The 22,255-nt window shown below is 36.9% G+C and overlaps 2 protein-coding genes and 1 non-coding gene across 5 annotated transcripts; all 3 read right to left on the bottom strand.

Moving 5' to 3' along the window:
• Positions 1 to 1,123: 1,123 nt before the first annotated feature.
• On the bottom strand, positions 1,124 to 1,430 carry LOC148850343 (signal recognition particle RNA). Its single transcript, XR_016100109.1, has one exon.
• Positions 1,431 to 1,622: 192 nt separating this feature from the next.
• On the bottom strand, positions 1,623 to 4,624 carry LOC148850342 (uncharacterized). 3 transcript variants are annotated; one of them, XR_016099235.1, is made up of 4 exons: positions 4,234 to 4,547; positions 4,001 to 4,119; positions 1,900 to 1,987; positions 1,623 to 1,820 (listed from the first exon to the last, which is right to left on the bottom strand). XR_016099235.1 is itself a non-coding variant. In XM_088944649.1 (3 exons), the coding sequence occupies exons 1-3, from the start codon at positions 4,380 to 4,382 to the stop codon at positions 1,968 to 1,970; spliced, it is 288 nt and encodes a 95-aa protein (XP_088800775.1). In that variant the 5' UTR covers positions 4,383 to 4,547; the 3' UTR covers positions 1,623 to 1,967. The 3 variants fall into 3 exon arrangements, 2 of the variants coding, with proteins under 2 accessions (XP_088800775.1, XP_088800774.1); XM_088944649.1 differs by having other exon boundaries at positions 1,623 to 1,987; XM_088944648.1 differs by lacking the exons at positions 1,623 to 1,820; positions 1,900 to 1,987 and adding an exon at positions 2,973 to 3,319 and having other exon boundaries at positions 4,234 to 4,624.
• A 4,432-nt stretch (positions 4,625 to 9,056) lies between these two features.
• Positions 9,057 to 17,674, bottom strand: LOC148850341 (PIN domain-like family protein). The gene is made up of 9 exons (XM_088947333.1): positions 17,250 to 17,674; positions 17,091 to 17,156; positions 16,882 to 16,987; positions 16,518 to 16,560; positions 15,948 to 16,020; positions 10,986 to 11,073; positions 9,805 to 9,861; positions 9,632 to 9,710; positions 9,057 to 9,516 (listed from the first exon to the last, which is right to left on the bottom strand). Exons 1-9 carry the CDS (start codon positions 17,318 to 17,320, stop codon positions 9,503 to 9,505), a joined length of 597 nt encoding a protein of 198 aa, XP_088803459.1. The 5' UTR covers positions 17,321 to 17,674; the 3' UTR covers positions 9,057 to 9,502.
• Between the last annotated feature and the right edge of the window lie 4,581 nt (positions 17,675 to 22,255).

Here is a 22,255-nt window from a genome sequence, read left to right as displayed (position 1 = left end):
GGAGTGAATTCCAAACCCATCCCATCATCAAATCAAGTTCAGAAATCACAAAGATACTTCCATCTGGAGGTGATGCTCAACCACATTTGCCATGAAGGGTTTCAATTTTCAAACTCAAGACACTTTCAAGTCCTAGAATTGGGATCGTATTAGCTATTGCAGAGCATGATGAATCCTTAAAAATCTAATTAAATCCAAGGTTCAAAGGCATCGATACTCGATACGCAAATTTGCAGAGGACATGTCACATCAGTTATTAAAGGTTTAAAAGAATTGAAATCACCCAACTCCCAGAGCATTAGCGACCCTGAAAATCAATATGTATCAGACACCAATACGTTGCAAGATTTAAATCTAGACTAAACCTAGAATTAACCAGCAGAATGCTAACAGAATAATCTCAGGTCACAAAACCTCTTAAATTTTGAACCACTCAGATGCAAAAACAAGACAGTTGAACGGATAAAAGCTCATTATCAACTCAAAACTTGATTGCATTATTAGCTCAACACTTCACTGATTTTTTCAAAACCTGGGAGTGGTGAGCCATGGAAACGAGGAGATGTGTGACTGCATTGGAGCGGTATTATATGGTTTTCACATGGATTTGAAAATTTTGAGTAGCCAAAGATGAGGCACTAAGGTATTAAGGTATGATCTGTCTGGTTTAGATCTCTGAAATCTTATGCTCTCTCCATCAGCACTGCTGCAGCCGCAACTCGTCATATCGATCACTAGAGAGAGACAACAGATGGGGTGTCGGGTTGAAGAGCGGGACAAGTAGTGGCAACTGGCAATGTAGGCAGCTAATGGGGTTAGATTGATCGAGCGGAGTGGTTACACTTACACATGATAGGGTTTTGACACGGATAAGGGGCAAATGTTGTATGGTGATCGAGTACATCGCCAATTTTACAACATCAGCTTTACAGTAGTTCCTGACTCTCTAACCTTCCCAGTTCAGGTTTCAGGAATTGAAATATTTATCAGAAAGATACATTTTTTACCTTACTGGGATCAAATCATAAACAATGCCTACCACAGATGTTTACCGATTAACCGTATAGTAATAATAACAATTACCGGGAAGATTTTTTTTTTGATAAATAATATTCTTAATTAAAAAAGTGATCGTCCAATTGCACTCGACCCCTAGGGCAATGAGTGGATGAGGGGAGTACCGGCTCGTAATCCTTCCACCGACGGGAGCGGGAGGTTGTCGCTGCTCTGTGAAACCAGCCTGACGCGGTGCCCTCCGCTCTAAGAACCATGAAGCTCAAGCTTTCGCTCAAGTTCCGTAGCTCAACTCCCTACTTGGAACGGGCGTGCCAGCAAATTACTCCACCTGATCCTGCCTGTCGGAATTGAACCAATGTTCGACCACCTTGATGCCCCCGCTCGGGTTACAAGCTCTCGCTACAGAGCTCGACCAATTACCGGGAAGAATTATAGAACATAAACAATATATTTGTGTTTTGTGGTCAAATCGTAATCTGGGTTTGCTTGCAAGTAGTTGCAATAGCTGCAACAGAAGGAGCCACATCTAGCAGCTATCCAACCACACATGATTAGTTTCTTCTAAAACATTGAGGTTCATGTGAAAAAAAATGCAGGAGAGAGAGTTAAAGAATCAAAGTGCGAGTTCTTTTCAGGTGTCTGCTGTTTTGACGTTTTCCTGACAGTAGCAAACCCACTTGAGAGCAAAAGAAAATCCCATCCCCTATGGTCCTGTTTACCATCATGGAGGTTAGCACCACTTTACTGAAAGGATTTAAGGATCTTCCTTAACCCTTAGCAACTACGGGACGAATTGACCTTTGCTGAACAACAAATAATTTACTGTGAATAATTTGCACAAGATATCATGCCAGAAAGAAATGAAAATGATTTGGGTCTCACAGAAAAGGAAGAAAAGCCCCCAGATGCAAAGCCAATTTAGTCTCAAGTCACTATGACCTTGGTCTTCGTTACCGGGGAACTGCAAAGTCTAGACAATGAACAGAAGGAAATAAAGAAAGAGATTATCAGTAGTGAAAAAAGATTTCCCAGACGAGCAGAATAAAGCTCATTTCATCCGAAGAAGCAAAAGCTAAAGCAAGAATTCTTGTTGATAAATACAGGTAAGTTAAGAATATTGCAACTGATATTCACATTCCAGGTGAGGAATGGATCAGATTTTCACTAAAGTAGTAGTTTTTTGACTCAAGGTGCTCCAGCAACTCAACCAAATGCTGTCTGTGTGATTGACCGTTGAGATAGCTAGACATCTCACACTCACCTACAAATTGACTCAACATTGAAGATGACCCTGCCTCACCTAAACAACAAAAGATGAAGACATGTCTTCACAACTAGCTGATGACAAGAAACAACAATAAACAAGGCTATTGTTTTGAACTCCAAGGTTCTTAGAACTGCAACCATGAACAAATAATGGCTTGACAGTTGACATTTATAAGGCCAACCTATTCACTAGAGTTTATATGGCAAAAAGAAAATGGAGATTGACAAAAACAAGGGAAAGACTTGGCAAATTCCAAAGGACATGGCTCTTATATTTTTCTTGCACCTTGTTTTCAAAACACTACTCAACCCTTGACTTGTTCTATGAACCAAATCCCCTAGATGCCCTTTCTTACTCTTTTGGTTTCCTGTATGCTATATCTTAATTATGCTTTGCCTTCCTTCATAAGAAACTTACACAACTTACTAACATCATCAGATAATTGAGGTGAGAAGGAGACAAAACGAACAACTTGGCAATTTGTCATCATGGAATTGAAAACATCCAAGTAAGTAGTAACATGGTACTGAAACATAGTATTTGTTTGGGCTTAATTCCAACTAACTAGGGTCTGCCCAATAAATTATGAATCTTGTCCTGCCATCATTCTCTATCAAGGGCCATGTTTTTCGTTGAATTGCAAAATACAAATACCAAAAAAATGCTTCCATATGAACAAACATAAGCATTTTTCCTAACAATAGATTTCTTATAGATCACATGTATCATCATGCAAACTTATTTTTCAAGGCTTTTCATTTGTGCCCATCATTAACATCACATAATGCAAACACAACATAAATAGTTAAAACACAATCAAATAGAAAAAGCATAGTGCTCAAGTAAATCAAAATAGCCCAATAATGAGCCAGACAACAGGTAAACCCTGATCAAACTAATTCATATAAGATGCTCAATACAGAGTTTGGCAACTAATAAAGAAAAAAAAAAAAAAAAGCTTTTGTCTTCTCAAAATGCCTATGCTTTTTGTCTTGTATTGAGTGAGCAGTCTTTGTCACAAAGGTAATGCAAGTCCTATATCATGGCGGAGAAAAAAAGTTAGAATACACTAAAAGCAAGAAACAACCAACAATATTAATTAACAAGGTGAAAAACACTAATGAGTATTTGGCAACCAATTGAAATGAACTGATTTCAATTTTTAATCCTCCTTGAATATCAACAAATAAATTTTTATTAGAAGAGAAGGAAACGGATAAAGAAAAACATGGGCATTGTAGTATAATGGAGGAGATAAAAACAAATACAGAAAATTCAACGCATAGGATCACAAAACAATTAGCCTGCTGAATAAGGAAAAGTAAGACTGAGAATACCCTTACCATCTTAAAGGCAGTGTCAATATTCCATTAACCTGAGTTACTAAGTGAATATCCAACAGACTTAAGGTTAAGATAGTTTATATCTGAAAATATTTCATTTTGGTTAGATATTCATTGCGTTAGCCATAAGTTTATCATCTAGAATGTACCCATCAGTAGTCATTTCATCGTCTCAAAACGAACTATTTTCTATACTTTATTAGGATTTAAGTAAACATTCAATGTTTTATGGAAGCACGAAATCTTTTTTATTCCAGGTGCTTATCAATCCCCCCCCCCCCCCAATAAATAATTGAAACAGAAAATGACGAAAAAAAGGCAATTGCAAAATTTAACAAAAAGAAATAATTCGAGAATAGAAAAAAGAAAATACCTTGGGAGAGCCAACTCCAGCAGCTTGAATCGACAGCAATGATGGATTTGAGACGAGCGGAAGCAATAGCACTGTGGAGTGGGATCAGAGACTCAACGCTTCCCAATGCCATGACCATCCTGATAAAAGATAAAAAGGTAATAGCAAAAGCCCTCGCTGTTTCAATTAGAAGAAAAGAAACCAAAAAAAGAAAATAAGCTACTGTTACGGACAAATCAAGAAGATGAATTTACCTCGAAGCGCTGGCAGGAGTCCTGGTAACGGAAGAGAAGGGAGACGGAATGAGGGATCTGGGAGTTAACATTCTTGAAATTAGGGTTTTCGAGCGAACTGTGACAGACCTCGCACCCGCCATTGCAACACATCTGCAAAGTGAAGCCATTTCCAGAACAAGATACCGAGGATTGTAAAACCCTTAAACCCTGCGGTTGTAGCCGCGGAGGCAGGTTTGGGATTACTATTAGGGGAAATTAGAAAGACCCCCAGACCCCCTCGTATGGGGTCTGTGAGACTGTGACAAATACCCTCCTATACTTTGTTTTGCGACAAAGACCACCCCTGTACTATGATTATGAGACAAAGAATCCTTTGACCGTTAAATCAGAAGACGAAATGCTTTAAATTATCAAAATACCCCACTAAACTTTTTTTATTTTCTTTTTTTTGCCCTTTTTCTCTTAAAACCTATTTAACTTATTGTTTTTACCTTTCTTCTCTTCTTTTCCTCTCCTTCAGTGTCTTCTCCCATTCTCTCTCTCTCCCAATTCTTCGAAATGAAAGGACGGAGGAAACCCATTTAAATTCTCTACCCTACACAGTCACCTATTAAACCCAAAAATCTCTCGTCAAACCCAGAAAGTCACCTATTATACCCAACTCTCATTCTTCTCTTCTCTTTTTGTTGTAAGAGATCTTATTTTGGTCCTAACTTTGAAACTATGTAGGTTTTAAATTCTCTGCCCTACCACATAATTACCAAGCAAAAGAAAATGGGGAAGAAGGAAAAGGTGGAGGAGGAGAGTGGCGAGAGCATAAGAGTGCATGACGAAGATGAAATTACTCATCCCTCTCAACATGGAAGCTTTGCTTAGTGTGATTAAGCCTACGCTTAAACATTATAGGGGGGTCTTTGTAATTTACCCAAAAATAAAGTAAAGCCAAGCTGGGCATTATATAAACTTACAAACATAAACCATTGAGCATACTAGAACAATGGAAGTTTGATTGAAGATTGTTTGCTTTATAAGCACTCACCGCTTTTAATCAATACATCTCCAAAACTAATTAAAATTTGCAAAAAAGAAAAGATCGACAACAATAACTTGAAAACGCAAGACCACAACAACAACTAGAATTAAGTCTATGAAGCAAAATCAATAATACGAAACAAAAGGATTTTGCACCTGTAGGGAGATTGTCGACATAGCTGATAAGCATCTTGAGCTTCCTCCCTCCCTCAGAAACAAGGTTAGCATGCATCTCAACAGTCATGGCATCGGCCACCTGTCTGAGCTTCCCAACCGACATCACACACTTCTCTTCGAATTCCTTTAGTATGGCCATCGCCCGGGCCCAACGACCTAAGCATTGCATCCGATGATGCACGATAAACGTTGTTGCTACGCATACAATCGTAGCACAAATCACCGTAGCTCCAACTACCACCTTCCCCTTCCCCATTAGATAAAAAGAAAATCTCAATATTATCATTTTCAATTCCACCAAGAGAAAGAAAAATGCATCTCCATCAATGACAAATCTGAGATCACTGTCTTTGGGGTTCCTTTTTCTCAGTGTTGAAAACTTCTAAGAGCCAATGTTGTTTCCTCCATTCCAACCATGGCTGCCGGCAGCTAGCTCCGTCTGAGAAGGCTTCAGCCTTAACCATTAGCTGAAGGAAGAGTTGAGCATCAATTCGATCGTGGCGTGAGCTTCTTCAATCAATTCGTCGCTCTTCAGATGATCGGCTATTAACTCACTCTCTCTCTCTCTTCGTATAAAAATCAAAGAAAACCTTGCCAAACGCCTTTGTTCCTTCACAGTTCACACTCTTTAACTGGCCATAAGATCCCTTCCAATGGCTGCAACCTTTCGATTTTATGTTTCTCTTCTCGTCTCCCTCATCCTCATTACCACCCCATCTCAGTGCCCCTCGTTCGCATCGCCTTCGAACTCCAATTTCGAATCGAAGGCCAACAGTAGTGGCTCTAAAGCTACCAAGTACTGGTGCGCAGCAAAGAACAATGTTGAAGATTCGGCTTTGCAGATGGTGTTGGATTGGGCTTGCGGAGTGGGAGGTGTCGATTGCAAGCAGTCCCTGTTACAATCCCTAGGATATCCAATCTAGGGCCTACTACGCCTTCAACGGTTACGCCCTCAAGAACGGCTTGTCCAACACTACCTACAATAGTGCCAGCATCGTCACTCTCGCAAAGCAGTATCTTTGCAGACGATGCATCTTTCGCGTTCCAACAGGAAACCATCCTCGACATCCATTGCTTCTAAACGGAGTAGAGAGAACTTCTAGAGATAATTATGAATTTGCCCAAGAAAGGAGCTCAAGGTCACTCCTGAGATCATCTTCATCTACTATGATGAGGTTTCTGTTTGGGTTATAAAGGACGGTGAACATATTAAACGCGACAATTTTGTAGCTGCTTTGGAGAGGAAGATAGCGTCGCAGCTGGAGTAGGCAACGTTGTACAATTAATAAGGGTAGTATGGGGATTAAAAAACATTGTAACGGTGGATTTGAACGAAAAATTAACAGAGGGGGTCTTTGTCTCACGGTCATAGTACAGGGGGGTCTTTGTCACAGACCCCATAGTACAGAGGGGGTCTTTGTAATTTACCCTTACTATTATTCGAATAAGCATTTTATTTTTGTTTGACACCCCTTACTATTATTCGAATAAGCATTTATTTTTGTTTGGCACTCTATTTTTCAGGTAATTATTAAATAAATAAGTATTTATTTTATATTGTGCATTTGGTGCTCTTTTTCTCCGATAACCACTTGTTTAAAAAGACAAATTTAGGAAGAAAAATTGGTTTTCATATAAAAAAATGAGTAATAGGGATGGATACCATGTTCATTGTTGGTTGAAGATGAAAAAACCAAAAAAAAAATGGAGGAGAATGTTCACCGACCTGGATAAATTAGTTTGGTTCAAGCTTGGGAAATCCACATCTAGGAAGAAGAAGAATAAGGTGGTAGTCACCAAAAAAAAAGAGTAGAAAAGAATATTCACCAACCTGGAGTTTGTGAGAAAAAAGTATAGAAGAAACCTTCACCGAATAGAGAAAACCCTATGTTATTTGAGCAAAGGGCACTATATAATCAGGGACTGTTTTGAAAGTAAGCTTTTGAATAAGCATTTAAAAATAAGCCATAATTTTGGGCTTCTTGAATAAGCGTTCATTCTCAAAATAAACACTTATTTGGTGATTATTTTTCAAATGCTAGTAAGTGCTTATTGATGTGGTTCCGGCCCAACAAAATAAGTGTTTATTTGAATAAGCACCTATTTTTATGCACTCACAAACTTGGTCATAATCTCATATATTTGGGAAGAATACAATTCCTAAGTGGTTCCAACCATACCAGTCACCTAAGAAATCGACAAACCAAATAGATTGATGATTAGGCTCAATTTGGGAAGAATACAAAACTACAAATATAAATATGTACAGTACCAATAAAGGTCAATAAATATAATATACAAAGGTTTTGCACTTTACATTTTTGCATTTATACTCTTCCTGAGTACAAATACAAATATGTACAAGACTCTGTTCAGAAAGAGAATACAGATATGTAGAGTGCAAAACCTTGTATTTTATATTATTTTGTATGTATTTGCATTCTATATATTTATATTTGTTCTTCTTCCAAACTGAGCCTTAGCGTTAAAATATTTAATTAACTTTTAACATATATAATTATTATATATTATATATAATATATAAATATGTATTTGATATTTATATAATTAGGTATAATTCATATCATATATAATATAAATTTCGTTGGAGAGGTTTTACTCAATCATCATCATCATCACATTACCATCAATGTCTTATCCCAATTATATGGGGTTTTACTAAGTAGTATGTAATATAAATGTGTATAAAAAAATAGGCAATATGATTGTGTAGCTTTTAGGTGAACTTGGGTTACTCTCCATATCCAAGGTTTTCAATTCTTTTATCAGCAACAATGTTAATGAAATTTCACATGATTTTCGTTTTGGAAAGTTGAATAACATCAACGTGAAATATAAAATGCAAATGAATGGATCTATTCCAATCAGAATTTTGTCCAAAATTTTGGATTCATTTATTGTATTAAAGCCTTCAAGGTTTAAAATATCATAACATATCCTTGTATGGTATGTATTGATTTTTCACCAAAATTCTATTGTACATAGATTTTTTTTATGTGATGGGGGTATTTTTGTGTTTAAATATAAAAACTCCCCTAAACATGTTTTACCTGTACATTGCTACTTCGCATGCAACATAGGGTGACACAAGGTTCAAAAGAACATTACATATCGGGCCAATACATATCGTATCACGTCCTTCCCTATATATCTCTACAGGGGTGTTTCAGAGGGTATACAGGCCTTAAACCGATCCCTCTGAACCAGATTCAAAAATAAAAAATAAAAATAAAACACAAAGAAGAGCACCGATACAGCCCGATCTTATTGGTCTGCATTGATATATTGAACCTTGGGGTGACATACTCATATGGAAGAACTAAGAACGAGGAGTTCTCGAGTACCTCACTAGTATAAAACGTTTTTCTCATGATCGTATTAACAAATCAAATAAACTGTTTTCCACCCCGCTGCAAGCTATCATTAGCCATTCTCAATGGCTTTATTCCTCACTAGATCTTTTAGTAAAAAAATAATTAGGCTCAGTTTGAAACGAGTACAAACTAAATATTTGTATTTGCACCATTCCCAAACTGAAATTTTAGGCTCAGTTTGGAAAGAGTATAAATACAAGAATGTACGGTGCGAATCTTGTATTCGTAAGCCTACAATAATCAACCTAAGAAGCTCGCAACCACATAAATAAATTACTCCGTAAAATACAAAGCAAATAAACCATTCAATTCAGCCAGCGCTGTTATCAAACGGCCCTTAGTTCTCTTAAAAACATAACCGTAGCTCTCTCTCTCTCTCTCTCTCTCTCTCTCTCAGAATAAAGAACGATACAAACAAAACGATCGTTACCAGTTGGTAAACAAATTTTGAATCAGTACGAGCAGAAACTTTCTTTTTCAGATGAATTTTATAGCTCCAGAGATTTCCTTTTCCCCTGATATCTGATACTGTGATACATAGAAAATTGGCCATAGATGACATCATTACAGTTCAATGGACAATAAATAACCACATCCCTTCGAGCCCTAAATGTGGATGACCCAGAAGTAAATAAATGGTAGCGCAAACTATGTTCTTCCAAGAGTTAAAATATCACGTTTCATCAAATTCTTGGAGCTGCAGAGACAAATCCAAGTTGAGTCACAAAACAAACCAAACAACAAGAATAAAACTACTATGACTTCGGGTTAACATAGAAAACAAGTAGTGAAAACAAAAGTTTATAACTTGCCTCCACCAATGGTTGCTTCAGGCAACCGTTCAATTGAATACTTATGTTGAGTAATATACATGATTGGGACTCCAGGAATCTGCTTGTCATCAATTAATCTCATGTGAGAGATCCATTTGAAATGCTGAAATTAGATTCCAAGCTACCATTTAATACAAATCAACTCATTATACCTTCCGGATCCTTCGTTTCAAGTCTCGGTCACATGTGGCAACAATGTAGCACTTGTGCTGTCCAGCATAAGTGTTCATGTTAACTTCTTGGATTGGAGGAATGAGATGAGAAAATCACATAAAATAATTTCATATTAAAATAAGCACAAGACACGGTTTTCATTATTTTCTTCTCCCTTTTTTCTGGGTGCTTTCTGTTGTGTGCGTGGGTGCGGGGGGGTCATTGATGGTAAATTAATTAGTGCGCTTTTTTATCAGTAAATGAGTGGTGCGCTTTTCGATAGAGTCTGCATAACCCCTTTACAAAGTGCCCTGCATTCTTTCTTGACCCTTAGATGCTCCTTGCTTAGCTAGTTAAATCTGTGCTAGGCAGTTTGCTATATCCAATGATAAACGAGCTCAGATCTGCTGTGTGCAAAATGCTGCACGCACACTATGCAGTGTTCCCGCAGTACCGATTGGTCCAGAAAATATTATCTATAAAAAAAATGGTCCAGAAAATATTGCAATATTGTTTCTCATAGCATCTCCTATAACAGGTACACCGTACACCTCAAAGTTTACAACAAAGGCAAGGGAGCACTGCAAACATCATCTCCTTATATTAACTACCAGAATGGGGAAGCAAAGGCTAGGGCCTGGGGACACAGGATCTCTTAACCAGTATGTGGCTCCACAATCACAATTCTAATCTGTCCTATAATAGGACAGTCATGCCCACCATTCAGTGGGCCCCATCTTGTAGATTAACTGGGAATAAATTATTTTTCAAATAGTGTGATTTCAATAGGATATGCTTGGACAGTAGTCAAAATTCTATTTAACTCTTTGAAAGCTCTGAAAATGAAGCACGAATCAGATGATTTAAGAAATCTAATTATCCTGGTTTTTGCTACACCCTCTCTTAGATGCAACCCATCCAATAATTTGCTCATATGTACCTGCCTCATGCAGGTTATGAGAGCCCCAGAGACTGCAACTAGCTGTCCTGTCACCTGTGTCCCCATACCAAATCCAATCCCAAAAGGGAAGGGAACCACACCCACAATACAGGACGGACACAAGCTTTGTACCCATCAAACAAGATTCCCCTGCTGCTATTAATGAATGCACAACAATTACTGAGTTCTGAATCATGCAAAGAGAACATATAGCAATTACTATATGGTATCAAAACATACCTGAGTAACTCTATCAACAATACAGTCATCAGCATATGTTCCTTTGTGAGTACATGGTAATCTTTCAAATCTAGGATCTTTTGCAATCCTGATAAAAAGAAAATTAATAAAAAAGATGAGGGATTACTCATAAAAAAAATGACGAGGGAAACATCAAAACCAAAGTCCACAATATATATAATGTCACATATGTGCAGTCAACATATTTACTATCACGGAAATATTCCTTGGTCTCTCAAGAATGCCTATAGGGAAGTAGAAAAGACTGCAAGAGATCTAGGTGATGAATTTAAATGAGCTAGCTGACTCTTTTATTAACAAGGGGTAGAAAGGGAGCAATTGTTCTGGGCATCTTTGTAACATAGTGTTGATTTTGGGTCTGATATCATGGTCAGCAAATCAAAATTGTACTTTTTTTCACATATCATTAATATAAGCAAAGTTTTACCAATCAAAAGCCAACCTATGAAAGAACTAACCGCTTACCCATAGGTTCTCTTCTTCCTATGTTTCTATCATCAATTCTCCAATAGCACCCTTAATCTAAACATGACAATCAACCAATGTTAGTCCCCACTATCTAGGGTCTTGGTAGAGGAGACTGGATATGGTTTAGCATTTTTTTTCATGAAGTGATCGTTCTCAGACTTGAAAACAGATTCTCGGGCTTATCAGACCAAGATTTCACTGTTACAGCAAGCATTGGCCCCTCAACATCTCTTTTTCAAAATTTGCATACTCCTTTCCTTTGTGAACTAGAAAAAAGCAGTTTCCAACCTCAATTAACATGGAGTATTCCTTTTTCACCAAATTGACCGTGTGCCATGTTTCTTTGTTGGAATTGCTTTCATACCTAGAACCTAGAACAGCAATGCTCCTCTAATTAGAACATTGACCTAATAGTTACATATTTCATCAAAATACCTTGGTTACTATCCCCCTTTTTATTCTGCTATGTGTCTTTGTACCCCTAAAATATGTTTTTTGTTTGCCTCCATTTTGTTTCAATTCATCCATGTTCTTTATTGTTTTTTGATGAATAATCACCCATGTTCTTTATAGCTTTTTTACTCTATTATGTCATTATGTGTCTTTGTGCCCATTCCTAATTTACCCCAAATCAACTAGATATTGTTTTTATCACAGCACGTTTTTATATCTGTGCACCAAGTACTGTGGAAATTCATCACCAAAAAGCAATCAATGCATGTTCGATGCACAAGTCCATATTCATTCAACTTAAGCTTTGCAATTGCAAGCAATTAATTGTAAATACCACTTGTCCAAGCCACTGAGTATGTTTCTTGGGTTATCCAACTTGTACTTTAAAGCAAAAAGGCAAGGAAGGAAATACAAAAGGCAATGAGATTCACAACCAACTAGAGGTCCTCTCTACATAAAATTTCAACTAATTCAACTTCTTAGTCAAAGCAGGAGGCATCCTAATAGATCAACACCACATGTCTGTTATACTCGGCACCAGATAATGTTTCATACTTATTGCAAAAATGGGAAAAGATCAATCATGCCCCCATCCACCCAAAGCCATTGCACATAAAAAATGTATTTACTGTAATTACAGGATTTAGCAATATGCTCAAGGTATCAAATCCCTTTAATTGAATCATTTTCAATAAATTACTTTCCCTCCTTTCTTGACAAACTAGAGTTAAATGAGACGTGAACAAAAATTTGCCATGTTTTCGTAACAGATAAGCTTCTTCGATCTTTAAGGAACAAACATCATACCAATATATATATATAGGAAACGGTAACTTTCATTAAAGAATTGAAAAGATTACAGACTTACCACCCACAAAATGGATGGAATATCAAAACAAAAACTTACAAACAAGCCCAAAACAAAGCCTTCCCAGTAGCTCCTTGCTTGGCTAAAGTGTCGGCCATTCCATTTGCTGACCTTCTTACCCATTTAAAATGCACCCCAATCTCCCTTGCTAAGCTAATAATCTCTCTTAGAGGCTGTCTAAGAGACCAAACTCTCAAGTTTCCAGATTGCATCCACCCTATTACCAGCTTGGAGTCTCCTTCCACTTCTAATTGCTGCATTCCCCATTGTTTCGTCAGTCTCAAACCGTGAAGTAAGGCCATTACTTCTGCCCTTAATGAATCTCCTACCCCAATTGGGCCCGAGTAAAGGGCCAAGACTTTTCCTTCCTCGTTTCTGAACACACCCCCGACTCCCGACTGACCTGGATTACCCAAGGAGCTTCCATCAAACCCACGGTTGAATTGCTCCAGATGATAACTATATTAATGCATGTTTTTAGCGTTGATGAGGATTCTTCAGCAAATAACTTAAAACATCCATTGTTAAACTGACTGTTTCTTAAATAGACTGTTGTTAAACCCACGGTTCAAAGTATCAATACACCTTTGTGTATAGGTACTTCAAACCATGCGCCTTTTAATTTTTTTAGTTTTTTTTTCAACTTTCAGTTACATATATTCATTAAAAAAATCGGGTCCCTCAAAACACATGTAAACAGGTGTATCGGGTACCCAAATATATGATATGACACGCCCGATAGGGGGTGTGCGTATCTATACTTTGAACCTTTGTTAAACCTATGTTTCATATGTTTCAATGTATGAGTTTTAGCGTTTAGGGAAAAGATGTCAAGAATTTCTTTCTCGGCTAATAACCGGATACCTATTCTCCTATTTATTTTTCTGTTGTTTTCATTGTATAACACTCTTTTACCTGTCTTTCATATGTTTAGTTGTTTTTATGCACTCTTTTAACCTGTTTTCATTTTTTTATAAGTTTTTAACCTGCTTTCATTGAAAGACCATTGGTTTTACACAATCCTGTTTTGCCATTCCATTTGGTTCCTTGCCATATCCATCATTTAAATTTTTTATGCTTAAATCATTTCTTATTCCTTCTGCCCAAATCCTTTTCGGTCTGCCCTTAGCATAGTTTTCAAGGCGCCAAGGCAAGGTTAGGCGACAGGGAGGCACCTTGTCGCCTAGGCGATGGATTTTTTTAAGTGAAAAATACATACCCTAGGTAGTTCCCTAGGTTCCATAACCATCTTTCCTTAATAACTATCCATAATTTTCATAAGAAAATTCTAAACTTCATGTTTATGTCTAGAAAATCAACACATTTATGAGAAGAAAAAGAAGAAAGAAAAGAAAATTCAAAAAGTATGGGGATTGAACCCCTATTTTTGTTATAGGAAAAGAAGAAGAAGAAGAAGAAGAAGAAGTGGAGGAAGAAATGTGTTGATTAGACAAAACTTTAAGTTTTTCCCTTACTTATTGGTTTAAATTCTGAAGTCTTTGAGGGTTCAATACAACAGTTAGCAATGTTTGTGTAGATTAAACCCTAACAAATAAGAAAATAATAAAAAGAAATTAGTTTATAAACACAAAGAATGAATATTTTTGTTTAATAATGTCTATTTTATAATTATAATCTCAAAAAAGTAACAATATAAAAGTATTTTATAAGACAATATACAAAACTTCTAGGCGACTGGACGAGGCGAGCTTCCAAGGGCGCCTTGTCGCCTAGGTGTCGCCTTGACAACTATGGCCCTTAGCTCTTCTAGCCCCTTCAACTTGTAACAGATCACTTTTTATAACAGGTGTTATAAAAGGTCTTTTACGCATGCGACCAAATATCGTAATCTATTTTCACATTTTATCACCTATCGGAACTACTATTAGGTTCCTTTGTATTACCTGCCCTTCAATCCTTTCTAGTTTTACCATTCATCCATCGAAGCATTCATATTTCTGTCACACTCATTTTTTTTATATGTTGTTTCTTAACCATTCAAACTCTGCTTCATACAACATAGCTGGCCTTACAAATGTTTTATATAATTTTACTTTTAGTCGAAGTGGTATTCACCTACCACATTAGGCTTTGGATACACCCTTCCGTTCAGACCATCCAGCTCTAATTCCATATGCTACATCCTCCTTAATATCTCCTTTGTCATAAATTATTGAACCAAGGCACCAGAAGAGGTCACATTGAGTTATCTCTTGATCTCCAATCCTAAATGTACCCAGGCTTGCAGTCCTTTTATTATTAAATTTACATTGCATTTATTCTATTTCAAACCTACTAACCATTATAACTATAAAATCTGAGGTCTCTCCTACAGGTCTTTTAACATTGGTTTTGACACCCTCATTCGTATCCTTAATTAGATCCACATATGTATTTGGGACTTCTTTCTTTTCCAAATTTGATCTGTTAAAAATATCACCAAAGATCATAATTGGTTGTACCATTTGTTTGAAAACTTTTCAAAGTAAATAGTTATTAGTTGTAGGGGAAAGTGCAAGGTATGGTGCTGAAGCAAGGGGTGGGAACTAAAGTACTAAACATGAGGACATACCATCAGAAGATTTTTTTTGATAAATGAATAATGGTTTTATTAATAAGAAAGGAAGTGTACATTCACCCTACGAGGAGGCACAAGATGTTACCCAACGAAAAGGCACAAGATGTTACCTCCCCTTAGAGGTAAGAGCATAACCAAACGTTTAATAGAATACAATCACAAGCAAGCAAAATAATTCAACCCTTGAGACCCCTTGTTTGGCCAAAGAATTAGCTATGGCATTTGCTGATCTTCTAACCCACTGAAAACTGACTATCAGAAGAAAATTTTGGCTTTGCCATTTCCGATTATATAAGGCATAAAACCTTAAATCTTGATGAATCTAAGATACATCCTTATACTTTATGACTAACCTCAGCATTGATCAACTTACACCCTTCTACAAACAACACTTATTTATCTTCAATTATCCAACACTTAATTTTTTAAGAAGTGTGAACTATATCATGCCTAATTTCGGTTAAGACAGCAGAGCAGAGAAAAGAACAACTCTGTGAATGAAGCTCTCAGTCTTCTGCAGTTGTACATATTATTGGAAACATGCAAATGCTTAAACGATCTTACGGAAACATACCTCAAAGCAACACGGTACTTCTGACCTAACTTCTCAAGCTCTGCCATGACACAATCAGTGATACAAGGAGTGCCTGTATAACCAATAACCAAACGGAAAAGGTTAATTAACACGGGGGAAAGATGATGGGATAAATTGGATGGAGCACAACCAAAACATGAAAGTACCGTGGTACATGTGAAACGTATATAGAAAGGTCACAGTTAATGAGCTTCATCTATCGGGAATCCAGAATTGACAGATCCCATCTAGAATATACGACATGATCAAGCTCTACCAACAAACAAATGCATCAAGTTTACACACATTTTTTAGTACTACTGCCAAATATGCAAAATAGTACTAAAATAGATGACCATTGGCCAACCCGGGCGCAAGGTTCTATTGAGTTGAGTGGAATATGTGCCACCTAGACGTAACCCGACAAGTACTACTATACAAAACTATTCTTCCAATACACCAAAAAGGTAGCTTGAATTTTCCAAAGGCAATACACAGAGAAGCAAGTAAGAAGCATTAAAGAACACGGTTTGTAGGAAAATGCGCATGTTAAGTATTGTGCAAGCTCACATTTAGCATATAAGCAGTCCATCATTCCTTTCTCCAAATCCAACTGCACCAAGAAGCAAATAGTAGAGATGGTATCAACAAGCTATTTTGGTGTTAGTTAGGAAGAAAAATTAAACCAAGAAAAGTTATGTTCCAGCAACTGACTCAGTTTCTACCCTCAAAATCAATATCAAGACCGCATGTTATTTCATTTGTTTATGATTAAGCATCCCACGAGATGAAATCTGTAGATTCAATGTGATTGTTTCATCCACGTAGAATGGCACTAACAATTTCCCGTAATGTCGGTGTGCCAGTCTCGTGACCAACCCCCCCCCCCACCCTTATCCATTTGTGCAATAAAAGATAAAATATTGTTACTTACCTTATTCTGAATGGAAAAATTGATGAAGTTAGTATCGACCAAAACCCTATAAGGCGGTCCCAGTGCAGTGTTGTATTTGAAGAAAAGAGCTGAAGGTACATTTGGCCTGTTATTACCACCCGCAAAGAAAACCATTTGAAAGAATGTAAATATGAGAAAAACTAAATACAAAAATTCGAAAGCACAAAGATCGTGAAGAAATAACTTACACGTTTCTGGGGAGCTTCTCCCTTTCGAGATCTTTCTTCTTAGGGTTTAGAACCTCTTCTTTGTGTCTGAATCGACCAAAATGGAAATAAGCAAACAGGATTATCAGAAACAGATAGTTAACGTAGATCACAGGGAAAGGCCAATAAGTTATAACTTACTGTTTAATCATTTTTGAGTTGACGAGCTTTTTCATGACCGCAAATTTCGGGGCTTTCTTTGCTCTTCCCATGTCTAAGAAATCAGAGGATGCACTTCAATTCCGAAATAGAATTGAAAAATCAGGTTGGCATACAAATACCCTAACCCTAAGAAACCAGGGATAGAGCTCAACGGAGAGAAGTGTTTGGTAAATAACCTAAACGTGTAGTGGCGCAAGGAGGGAAGCACCGTATAAAAAGCGCGAAGCGTCTGCGCGCCAAGAACGCTTTTTATTTAGATTTGGGGTTTCGGTCCGGTCCCCTCTAGGGCTGCGAACGAGTAGGGTTGGGTTGGCTCGATTCGTCCAAAGCTGGCTGGGCCCCGGTCAGGATCGGCCCGATTCATTTAAAACTGGCTCAATAGCCAAGCCAATAATCAAGTTCATATGAAGGAATTTTGCGGTTAATGAAGTTAAATGAAGAATCATATTGTTTGGGTTATGGTTGAGCTGGCTCCGGATGCCACATGGTGCCTACATGGCCGCCCATCTCCTCGGCCACGTCAGCACTGTGTCCAACAATCCCAGAGGCCTCATCCAAGTAGGACACAGATCTTCGGCTATAAAAAGGTACCTCCCACTCAAGATAAGGGATCCAACAACTTCTGATTAGGAATGACAACAGGGTAGGTTCAGAGTAAGGATTACATTCCCCATTCCGACCCCGACCCCCAAATCACCCCCCATCTCCGTCCTCGATCCCCAACGGGGAAAGGAGTCCCCCCTCCATCCCCGATCCCGACGGTGATGAGTTCCCCTTTGGAGACCCGAACCCCAACAAAATATGTATGCACACTAAGAGTCTAAGGCAGAGAGATTGAGAGAGAGAGAGAGAGAGAGAACCGTTGCAAGAGTTGAGGTCGATGACGAGAGAGAGTCCAACGGGCAATAGCGACGGTGCTCGGCAACGATAGACGAAGGTTAAAGCGACGATGACCAGCAAGTGGCGAAAGCGACTCTTCTTTGAGTAGCTCTTCTCTGTCACTTGGGTATCTTTGTCCTCTGTCCGATGTTCAACGGGCAAGTGGCAACAACGACAATATGACAATTAGCGAATTGGCGACCAACAACGAAGACAAAGGAAGAGTGGAAGACGAAGGTTCAAAGACAGAGTCGCCAACGAAGGTTCAAAGACATAGTTCTCTATTCTCTATGTCAAAGTGTTTTGTGTTTTACTATCAAGGGCTTTAGTATTTTACTATTTTTAAAGTTTTAATCTTTTAAAAAATAAATAATAATTATTATACTTATATAATAAATATTATATATATATATATATATATATATATATATATATATATATATATATTAATCAGGGATGGGGCGGGGCGGGGCGGGGTGGGGATTGCATTCCCCGTCCCCAATCAGGGATTCAGGGGTATCCCCATCCTCGACCCCATTGAGTCGGGTCAGAGAACTCGAGTACCCATCAGGGACGAAGAAAAATGCCACCCTTACTTCTGATTGTTATACTATTACTCTCTAACTGCACAGCCCAACAACCCACTACCTTCCAGTGATCACATATGAAAGAAGAATACGAAGTCTTGAGCAAAACTACCAACAAAGGCATCAAACGGATGGGAAAGAGGTTTCATCTATGCTCTACATAATCCTCTACGCATAAGGAAAATGACTGATTGGTTGGAAAGTGTAATGCATGCTATATGCATATGTACAAGGTAAAAGATTTTATGACGTTCACCAAAACCAAAGTAAATAGGGAGAATGACTGTTAAGTTCATCCCTCGAATTCTTATTTCTACCAGTAGGTGCCAGTTCAGAATTAATGTCAATATACGAACAGGTAGTAGTGTTTAGGATGGGGTGTTTAACATTTTAAACTATTATAGATTTACGATAAAATTCAGAATTCTGTAATAGGGTGAAGCGTATTTATCCAAAGCAAATATAAAATCATAAAGAAATCGGATCAAATCTGATTCGAATGTAAATTCAATCCATGTAATTAATGGATTGAATTCAAATGTATCCTGATCCAATCTGCTATGACTCGCTCCAAAAAGATATTTGAATTTGAATCATAATTTTGGAATCCGATAGATTCTTATCAAATTCAGATCGGATATTACCAAAACCAATCCAATCCGTTTGCAGCCCAAAGCAAATATCACTTTATAATAATAATACATGTTCATGGGCCAGGGTCGGGCTTGGCTTTTGCCAAAACTTGAATGAGCCCGACCCCTAAGCCCAACCTGTAAACAGGTCTAATATTATTAAGTGTCAAGACTCAATTACTCAAAACCAAGTGTAATAGTGGAAATAAAATCAATTTTAAATATAAAAAATTTAAGTTGTATACGTTCTCAATAGACCTTAATGTTATGTTTGTTTTGAACTTTTTTGTATAAAGTAAGAGAGAAACAGCATTCATCGGGACTCTGCGTTCGCTCAGATCCCCTGCCTCCTCATCAGCACGAGAGAATGGTCTCCCACGTTTGTTTTACTACTGTCCAGACTGATGGAAGCTTTATGAATAATTGCAGAGCTGGCTGATCACCTATGGTGTGTTCCTTTTTGACCAGGGGGATAGGAAAGAATCAAAAGCAGACTGATTTCTTTGAGGCTTTCAAGGAAATTAAAAAAAAAATTCTTAGACGAGAGAAAAATAATAAAAATAACCAAACAAAACATAGAATTTTCAGGATTACTTTTCTCACGAACAGTGTTTTAAAAACCGATCTATAAATAAAGCTGCTTTTTCTGTCAGGGTGGTGTGATCAACAGTTTAACTGTTTGAGTCAAATGAGTCAATATTGAAAATTTACACAAAATGGGCAAATCTCTAATATTTAGGACTTTTTACAAAAATATTAAGGTTCATTTTTTTAAGGAGCACAAATATAAATATATACAGTATAAATACATACAAAATAATACAAAATATGAGATTTTGCACTCTATACATTTGTATTTGTACTTCTTCCAAATTGAGCCTAATTGGTTATGTTTTAAAATATATTATTAAAATAAGGAACGGGAAAAATGTAGTTTTTTACCAAATTACCCTTTCTTAAAATCGATGAATCTAATCAATAAATCACTATTCATCACATCATCTTCCTTCTCCAAATACCGAACCTGGGGATCTTGTTCCTCTCTTTTTCTCCCTCTCTTATCTCCCATTTCCTTCTTTCTTTTCCTTTTGCCACGAATACAAAATTTGGTCAAAACAGCTCAAGGAATTCTTTCTCTCTGGCATCAACAAATTAGCAATTTGATCAAAACATAACATAAGAACCTATTTTTGTTTTTTCTGCTAACGTAACAGCTCTGACATTGTCAATCGAAAGCATCTTAATTCTTTTGCACGGAAGTCTAAATAAGCATTCAAATCAAGTATAAAGTAACAGTTCTGAGAGTGGAAGGATTTGAATTGTTATTTGATGAGGATCTAAAGCCCGTTCAATTGATGACCCAGAAACTGAATCCCTCTAGTCAATCTATAAAATAAAGGAGTCAATCTGAAACGTTTTGCATACGAGAACATGACAAAGAAATTGTATATGATGAAGTCACGAGAGGTATGAACTTTGAAGCAGATGCTATTAGCTTAGCGCTGATGACCCAGAAACTGAATTGGTCACTCAACGGGTCTGCTAACAGATTGAAGGAACTCACGTAACACTATAACAGATTAAAAAAATTGTCTTCATTTGTTTTTAAAAGTGTTATGCCAGAAAAAAAAAAAAAAAAGAAAATGGGTTATTGGGATTTTCTTGACGAAATTATTCATTCATTGATGCTAGGGAAAACGGTCTTGAGTTGTGTTTTAACCAAGTTTTACATTCATTGTCTATGGTGGGGAGAGAGGGAAAAAAAAAAACAGAGAGGAGAGAGAAAAGAAAGAAGTTAAGATAGATTCTCTAGTTCAGTATTCAGGGCTCAAGGGGACGGAGACGGTGAACAGTAGCTTCTGCCTCTTTTTTCTCCGCTGATTTTTACAAGGGGCAATTTTGTCAAAAGGAATTTTCCTTCTGTCCTCTCTTTTCAGAAAATGTTTTAAAACGTAACTGGTTTTGTCAATTCGTGAAACTTCACTATTTATTTATTTATTTATTGAGAAAAGCCCAATATTATATATTTATCATGTATTAAATAAAATATGTATGATAAATCAGACTTATTGTTATGATCCACTGACCCTGTTAAATGGTTCAACCAACTGGGTCACTAGGAGGTTGTTTGGTATCGATGGTCTTTATAAGATAAATATTTTGTATGATTTTGTCTTAAAAAATGAGACAAAATCTGTTTTAAACGTTTTGTACTTTTTTTTACACCTCAGCACCATTAGGCGCCACTAGACGCCATTAGGTGCCATATAAGCCAAATAGTGAAAAAATAAGTCTTAAAAATGAAAAATGTCAAAATTAGTGTTTTTTTAATAATTGGCTTACACTATTTTTGAGAGATAAACCGTTCAACCAAATAACTTTTTAGGCGTTTTTTTTTTGTTAAACGCATCTTCAATGCTGAGTTGGCACCATTTCTTCCAAAAGCTACATCAGTAAATGAATATTCATTTTCTTTTACATGTTGTTAAACAGACTGAAAACATGGCATGGTAGCAGGTTGATCAGTCGAACTAGCTGGTTTTGAATGTTGGTAATAAGGCTCAGTTTGGAAATAGTACAAATACAAATTTATAGAGTACAAAGTCTTATATTTTATATTATTTTGTATATATTTGTATTGTACATATTTATATTTGTACTCCTTCCAAACTGAGCTTAAAGAGTATAAATACAAATTTGTAGAATGCAGAAACCTATATTTTGCATTATTTTGCATTTATTTGCAATGTACATATTTATATTTGTACTCCTTCCAAACTCAAACTGAGCCTAAGTTGCAAATATACATCTCAATTTTGTTTTTTTTTGTTTTTAACTTTTTTCATGAAAGTGGAGGGAGTAATAAAATGGGAAGGCAAATGACACT

The sequence above is a fragment of the Nelumbo lutea genome, chromosome 5 (assembly GCF_056320005.1).
Source record: "Nelumbo lutea isolate HS-2025 chromosome 5, American lotus-T2T, whole genome shotgun sequence".
Taxonomy (NCBI): domain Eukaryota; kingdom Viridiplantae; phylum Streptophyta; class Magnoliopsida; order Proteales; family Nelumbonaceae; genus Nelumbo; species Nelumbo lutea.
This window is presented reverse-complemented; position numbering and strand designations above follow the sequence as displayed.

What these genes read in the sequence shown, in the direction of transcription:
- LOC148850342 (XM_088944648.1), bottom strand. Translation starts at nt 4,382, where the DNA reads ATGGCTTCACTTTGCAGATGTGTTGCAATGGCGGGTGCGAGGTCTGTC. An exon ending in ACTCCTGCCAGCGCTTCGAG is followed by an intron (nt 4,120 to 4,233) that starts GTAAATTCATCT and finishes ATCTTTTATCAG; the next exon opens with GATGGTCATGGCATTGGGAA. An exon ending in CTGGAGTTGGCTCTCCCAAG is followed by an intron (nt 3,320 to 4,000) that starts GTATTTTCTTTT and finishes GCCATGATATAG; the next exon opens with GACTTGCATTACCTTTGTGA.
- LOC148850341 (XM_088947333.1), bottom strand. Translation starts at nt 17,320, where the DNA reads ATGGGAAGAGCAAAGAAAGCCCCGAAATTTGCGGTCATGAAAAAGCTC. An exon ending in ATTTTTCCATTCAGAATAAG is followed by an intron (nt 16,561 to 16,881) that starts GTAAGTAACAAT and finishes TTCTTGGTGCAG; the next exon opens with TTGGATTTGGAGAAAGGAAT. An exon ending in TGAAACGAAGGATCCGGAAG is followed by an intron (nt 9,711 to 9,804) that starts GTATAATGAGTT and finishes GATGACAAGCAG; the next exon opens with ATTCCTGGAGTCCCAATCAT.